At 48.9% G+C, this 6,948-nt stretch overlaps 1 protein-coding gene across 2 annotated transcripts in view; it reads left to right on the forward strand.

The window, feature by feature from the left end:
• The window catches only part of LIMK2 (LIM domain kinase 2), a 65,947-nt gene that overhangs the window by 26,159 nt on the left and 32,840 nt on the right, over positions 1-6,948 (forward strand). The window contains exon 1 of one of the 2 annotated variants that reach the window (XM_003803338.2): positions 1,551-2,052. The exons of the other annotated variant lie outside the window; for it this stretch is intronic. Within the exon in view, the coding sequence (XP_003803386.1) occupies positions 2,000-2,052 (53 nt within the window). The 5' untranslated portion in view covers positions 1,551-1,999. Of the gene's footprint in view, positions 1-1,550; positions 2,053-6,948 lie in introns of those variants that run through there. 2 annotated transcript variants of the gene reach the window in all.

Here is a 6,948-nt window from a genome sequence, read left to right on the forward strand (position 1 = left end):
ATTCTCTTGCCTCAGCCTCCCAAGTAGCTGGGACTATAGACGCCTGCCACGACGCGCAGCTATTTTTTGGTTGTAATTGTCATTGTTTGGCAGGCCTGGGCTGGGTTCAAACCCGCCAGCTCTGTTGTATATGGCTGGTGCCCTAGTTGCTCCAGTTGCTAAGCTACAGACACCTATCCTAATTTTTCTATTTTTAGTAGAGATAGGTCTCACTCTTGCTCAGAATGATCTCTTAACTGCTAAGCTCAAGCAGTCCTCCTGCCTTGGCCTCCCGGAGGGATAGGATTACAGAACTGAGCCACTGTACCCAGCCTGTTTATGTTTTATATATGACTATGTTTGCACTATAATGGCACAGTAGCTGTGACAATCTGTATAGTTTACAGAGTCTAAGGCAGGCGTCCTCAAACTACGGCCCGCAGGCAACATGTGGCCTGCCGAGGACATTTATCCGGCTCACCAGCTGTTTTTGCTGCCACTGCCTATCCTGCTTAGCAGCCAACTCGTCCCGGGGCCCACAGTCTGGCCCTCCAACGGTCTGAGAGACAGTGAACTGCCCCCCTGTCTAAAAAGTTTGAGGACTCCTGGTCTAAGGTATTTACTTTTTGACACTTTATAGGAAAAGTGTGCTGACCTCTGCTGTAAAGTCATGTGGACTGGGTTTGAAACCCAGCCTCACTACTTGCCAGAAGTTTATCTTCAGGGTGGTGCTATAACCCTTCTGAACCTGTTTCCTCCTCTGTTAGATAGGGTTGATAACATTTACCCTATATACTGGTAATTTAAGTATGATAGATAATAGGTGCTCAGCACTTCTTACAAGGCCTAGAACATATTGAGTGCTCAATAAATGGTAGCTTATGCAAGCCCATTCTCTCTTATTTATCACATTCATTTTGTCCCTGTGCTCACTTGGAGGAATGGAAAAAGGCTCTTATAACCCATCCACCACCTTTGTCACAGACTTTCTCACTATGAGAAACAGCAGGTTCAGGGTGACTTCTGGCTCTTTGCAGTAGAGACTTCTGGCTCTTTGCAGTAGAGAAGCACGAGTGCCTGATTATCGAGACAGAGAAATGGTATTGTGGCCCCAAGTCCAATAATGAGGCCAGTTAATACTCTGGGCCTTGTTTCCTTATCTGCAACACAGCTCTGCCCTGGAATGGAAGTGGCACATTAGCCAGTTCTTGGGATTGTCCCCAGGCCAAGCAGAGACAGTGGATGAATGGGGGCCCTAGTGCCAGGAGAGAAAAGATGCCAGCCTGCTTCTGAACTTGGTTTTTTGCCAGAGAGGCGTGTGGCTGTGCCTGGACCTGGGATCCACGCTTTTTTTCACCTCCAAGCAGATTTACTGCTCTTTAGACAGCTCCTCCATCTGGGGACATTTGAAGTCTGATGAGCTTGTCATCTCTCCTGTCCTGTCCTACCCTTCACTGATCTCAGGGATGGACGCTCTGCCAGTCCCAGTTATTGTCTGCAGCGCCTGCCTACAGCCTCGCTCCAGCCTGGCTCCACCCCTTGCCTGTAAGGTCTGTTTCCTAACAGCTGCTCCAACCACACACCTCGGTTCCACTGGAGCCCCTCCTCTTCCTCCCTCCCTCCCTCATTCAGGGGTGGGACTGAAGAAGAAGGCTAACTTGACAGCAACGCTTCTTTCTTGGCTAGTCACCGGCCCCTGCCCAAGAATGCCTGTGTGTGTGTAGCCTCTGTAGAGAGGTCATTCTTCCGGAGTCCAGAGGGGCCGCCTGATCTTCTGAGAACTCAGGAAGAGCTGTCCCAGCCATGAGCCCCTGCAGGAATCTGCTGGGGGGCAAGTGGCCTGGAGTCCTCTCTCTCCTCCAGCTGCTCCGGAGGGAGAGGTGAGCGTGAGCAGACAGCCTGCAGCCGGAGGTCCCGGGAGCCCTGGGCCCCGGGCCTGTCATGGTGGCCATCTTCAGCCAGTTTGAGGCACTCCCAGACGGGTTTGCAGCTGAGCCTGTTTGTCTGGTGTGGGAAGAAGATGGGGAGTTACTTATCAGTCCCAGCTTACTTCACCTCCAAAGACCCATTTCGGTGAGTTGGCCTCTAAGTCCCTTTTTCCATCTCTTTTCCTGGCTCCTAGTCCTTAGGGAAGGGAGGAGGCCTTCACTTATACCTTAACCATCGGTTTACCCATGCAGAACCAGCCTGGCAAGGCACCACCACTATGTCCTAGAAATGGTGAGATGAAGGATATACCTAGAAGGAAGTTCTTGGGGAGCCCCAGCTCCCCTTTCTTCCCAGACACTCCTAGAAGAGCCCCTAAAAGGTGTCACTGACCTGCCCTGCTCTTTGTTTTGGGGTGGGGGGGGGTGTAGCACAAATAAGGTACTGTTCTTCTAGCTCTCACATGTCTTACCTGTAGGCCATGCTGCCTGCACAGGAATTTGTCCCAACAAGCAGGACAGGCAGGTTTTGCCAAATTGTAGAAGCTGGCAAGGCCTGGGTGTGGATAGCCTAGTACATAGAAGGTGTCCCATAAATGCTTGTTCTCTTAATGGCAGGCACATTTGCCCCTGGACTTGAAGGGCTTCTGAGTTCCCAGATGAGTATAGTTGCTGGGGAAATGCCTTGGCAAGTGCTGAGACTGCAATAATTGGCTTTGGTGTATACCTGAGCTGCTGGGCGAGCCCCTACACCCCTTGAGTATGGCCAGAGTTCTCTCTTTGGGATTCTCAGAGGGAGGTGTGGAAACTTTCTACCTCTGACCAGCCTTTCTTTGCTCATAGCCTCACCCTACCTCACATAGAAACTCCCCAGGGGGTTTCTGGCCCTCTGGGTCCCTTCTGAATGAAGCCATTCCTGGCTGGGGTGGGGCTTGTTTTCTTTCTTTGAGAGCAGCCTGTTGTTCCAAGGACTGCCTCCCCCTCACCAGTGGTCCTGGTCGACTTTTCCCTTCTGGCTTCCCCAACCTAGCTCTGTGCCCAGATCTTGCTGCTGGGATACTATCAGGTGGCCAGACCATGGGCAGAAAAGCAGAGTACCATGTGGTTTCACAGAATTACTGGAGCCTGATAGAGTGGTGGGAAGTGTCTGGGTTGAGGGGAGAGGAAAGGGAACTGGTCCTTAATGCTGACTCTATTAGGCATCCTGCGAAGTACTTTATCCTTTAATCTCTCAACAGCCTAAAGAGATTATGTATCCCCATTTTACAGATGAAGCAACTAGTTTCAACACGTTAATATGTGGGGTCTACTTGGATGAGTTTTTCTGTCTTCTGAGTTCCTTTCAACCTTCAGGGACATTCTTAGGTTTGCTTTGCTCCCTCAGCAGAGAGCATTAAAAGGCTTAGTTTGCCTGGTATGTTGAAGGGGTGTTGAAGCTTTTCTGAAGAGCCAATGGGAATTGATACTGAGTTTATTATGGGAAAGGTTTTACCATGTGGAGTCAAGACACCAAAGGTTAAAGTAGCCATTCGTTCAGGTCCTTGTTAATTGTTTTTACTCTTAATCCTGAAAAGGCAGCTTGAGGGAAGGGTTGTTTCTTCAGGAGCCAGGAACATTGTACCTCTTTTAATCTTTGAAGGGCAGGACATAACTTCTCAGGAGCTGGAGCTAGAGCAGATAATGAAGTTTCAACCTGCTCCTTCGAGAGTCAGGCCACCAATGCCACACAGGTCTTGCTGTCCTTTGTCTTGTTCTGTCCCAGCCTTTCTAGGGAACCATCCAAGCTCTGTTTGCCCAGCTGGAGTCAGGGGGGTACTAGACTGACTGACTTTGCATACTCTCTCTCCCCTCCCCCAACTAAGAGGCCACATTCCTGAAGCCACTTCTGAAGAGTTAGCTGGCCACACATCTCTGTGCCCCACAGGAGGGACCATCCTGGTCAGAAAGACTACTTCTACCATTAGACCCACTTTTATTTTATTTTATTTTATTTTATTTTGAGACAGAGCCTCAAGGTATCCCCCTGGGTAGAGTGCCATAGCATCACACTCACAGCAACCTCCAACTCCTGGGCTCAAGCGAGTCTCCTGCCTCAGCCTCCCAAGTAGCTGGGACTACAGGCGCCCGCCACAACGCCTGGCCATCTTTTGGTTGCAGCCATCATTGTTTGGCGGGCCTGGGCTGGGGATTCGAACCTGCCACCTTAGGTGTATGTGGCTGGCGCCTCAGCCGCCTGAACCACAGGCGCCGAGCCTAGACCCACTTTTATTATAGGACATCCTTAAGGGATCCTCTCTGAGCAGGTGCCTCCCCTCTCTCTGCTCTCCCTGGGCATCAGTTTCCTCAGCTGAACATAGGAGCTGGACTTTCTAAGCTCCTGAACACCAGATTCTATGGAACAGATTAAGTCCTTGACCCCAGGCCTCTTGGGGAGTACAAAGTCCACAGGCTTTCTGGGGCTGTGGTTGCAAGGAAAGTGACGCAACCAGATTCCACGGGGACATGATCAGGCGTGACTGTGTAAGGGAGGGAAGAGAGAGCAGGGAAAGAAGAGTATCATTTCTGTACCCTACACCCCTGCCTGGCAGCTATACTTAGCAGAGAGTGCACTGTCTTCCCTGCTCAGGCCTCTAGGATGAGGGGTGAGATGTAATTACAGGTGTGCATCCAAGTAAGAAAACAACTCAAATTGAAATTTCCAAAAGAGGTAAATTAGGGAGTGACTTTTGTCTGACATCTTTATTTATTTATTTATTTTTGTAGAAACAGTCTCACTTTATCGCCCTCGGTAGAGTGCTGTGGCATCATAGCTCACAGCAACCTCCAACTCCTGGGCTTAAGCGATTTTCTTGCCTCAGCCTCCTGAGTAGCTGGGACTACAGGTACCCACCACAATACCCAGCTATTTTTTTTTTCTGGTGTTGCAGTTTGGCCAGGGCCGGGTTTGAACCCACCACCCTCAGTATATGGGGCCGGTGCCCTACCCACTGAGCCACAGGCACCACCCTTATTTATTTATTTTGAGACAGAGTCTCACTTTGTCGCCCTTGGTATAGTGCCATGATATCACAGCTCACAGCAACCTCCAGCTTTTGGGCTTAGGCGATTCTCTTGCCTCAGCCTCCCAAGTAGCTGGGACTATAGGCGTCGGCCACAACGCCTGGCTGTTTTTTTGTTGCAGTTTGGCCGGGGCCGGGTTCGAACCTGCCACCCTCAGTATATGAGGCCAGTGTCCTACTCACTGAGCCATAGGCACTGCCCATGTATTAGTTTCTTATTTTTATAGAGTTTTGCTTAATTTTTGCTTGGATTTATATATTATCTCTTGTAGAAAACAAGCACATCTTTGCATTGTGAAGTAGTCCAGGTTTAAAGGGAAAAATTATCCTTAACCTTGCCCAGCTTAACAGTAACCTTAAACAGCTGCCTTAGGTTCTCTAAGACTTTTTCTCTTCATCTTAAAAATGAAGGACTTAGATCAGGTGAATGGTTCCCAATTCCTGCGAGACACACAAGCTCTTTTTCATTATTTTCCAAATAATGGAGGCCTTATTTTTAACTGCTGTACAATTGCACAAATTACTTGAAACTACAGGCTTTTGGTTGGAACTCAATCAACATGCTCCAGTAACACTTATTTCTTGCTGATCAGAGGTTCCATGTATGTTGGGTTAATTTTTTTAAACAGAATAACAACATTATTTCATAATAACTACAGCTTAATGATAGACTGTTTCAATTTATAGATTCTGCAAGGAGAAGTAATAAAGGGATCTTTAGTGGGGCAGCGTCTGTGGCTCAAAGGAGTAGGGCACTAGCCCCATATGCTGGAGGTAGTGGGTTCAAACCCAGCCCTGGCCAAAAACTGCAAAAAAAAAAGTAAAGGGATCTTTGGTGGTAAAAGACTGGGCTCTGATAGAAGCTCTAGACCCCTGTCATATCTGGGCCCTGGGGGAGAGTTGGCATCCCCATTGCTCGCAGGGTGCCCTTGGGCTGTGGTGGAGGGAGCTTCCCTTTCTCCTGGCCCATTCAGAGTTCAGAGGCTGGGGATTGGAAGTATCTTCTCTTCTCTACAACTGGCTGCTCACTTAGGAAGCATCCAACTAAGGATAAGCATCCAACTAAGGCCTTTACAGGACAAGGGAGGGCCTGTTCTTCAACATATATTAACTCTGCTGTAATAATGACTGTTTGGTTCCCTTACCTCATAAGGTTGAGTATTTAGTTATAAACATTTGGTCTGAAGAATTTGGGATGTGAGTGAGGACTGGGTTTGTATCTTATCTCACTTGTCTTTACCCGGCACTGCACTTGGCTTGCTTGTTCTTACACATCCTGGATATACAGTAACTATCTCCTAATTGGTAGAAGTTGATAAGAATCAATTGATTTCTAAATGATTAGATGCATAATTCATTCTAAGACCTTCTCTACTTACAAAAATCTGTTTGGTGGCACTGAGCTCTGTGAGTAGGGCCCCAGCCACATACACCAAGCCTGACAGATTCAAACCCAGCCCAGGCCACCTAAACAATGACAACTGCAACAAAAACAATAGCCGAGGCTTGGCACCTGTGGCTCAAGTGGCTAAGGCACCAGCTTCATACACCTAAGGTGGTGGGTTCGAATCCAGCCTGGGCCCGCCAAACAATAATGATGGCTGCAACCAAAAAAAATAGCCAGGCTTGTGGCGAGCACCTGTGGTCCCAGCTACTTGGGAGGCGGAGGCAAGAGACTCACTTGATCCCAGGAGTTGGAGGTTGCTGTGAGCTGTGATGCCACGGCACTCTACCCAGGATGACAGCTTGAGGCTCTGTCTCAAAAAAAAATAGCCGGGCAGTGGCTTGGTGCTCGTAGCTCAGTGGGTATGGTGCCGGCCATATACACCAAAGCTGGTATTTTGAGCCCAGCCCGGACCTGCTAAAACAACAATGATGGCTGCAACGAAAAAATAGCTGGCCATTGCATGGAGAGCACCTGTAGTGCTAGCTACTAGGGAGGCTGAGGCAAGTGAATTTCTTAAGCCCAAGAGTTGGAGGTTGCT

The sequence above is a fragment of the Otolemur garnettii genome, unplaced genomic scaffold (genome assembly GCF_000181295.1).
Source record: "Otolemur garnettii isolate 467f Iridium unplaced genomic scaffold, OtoGar3 scaffold00294, whole genome shotgun sequence".
In the NCBI taxonomy this organism is placed as follows: domain Eukaryota; kingdom Metazoa; phylum Chordata; class Mammalia; order Primates; family Galagidae; genus Otolemur; species Otolemur garnettii.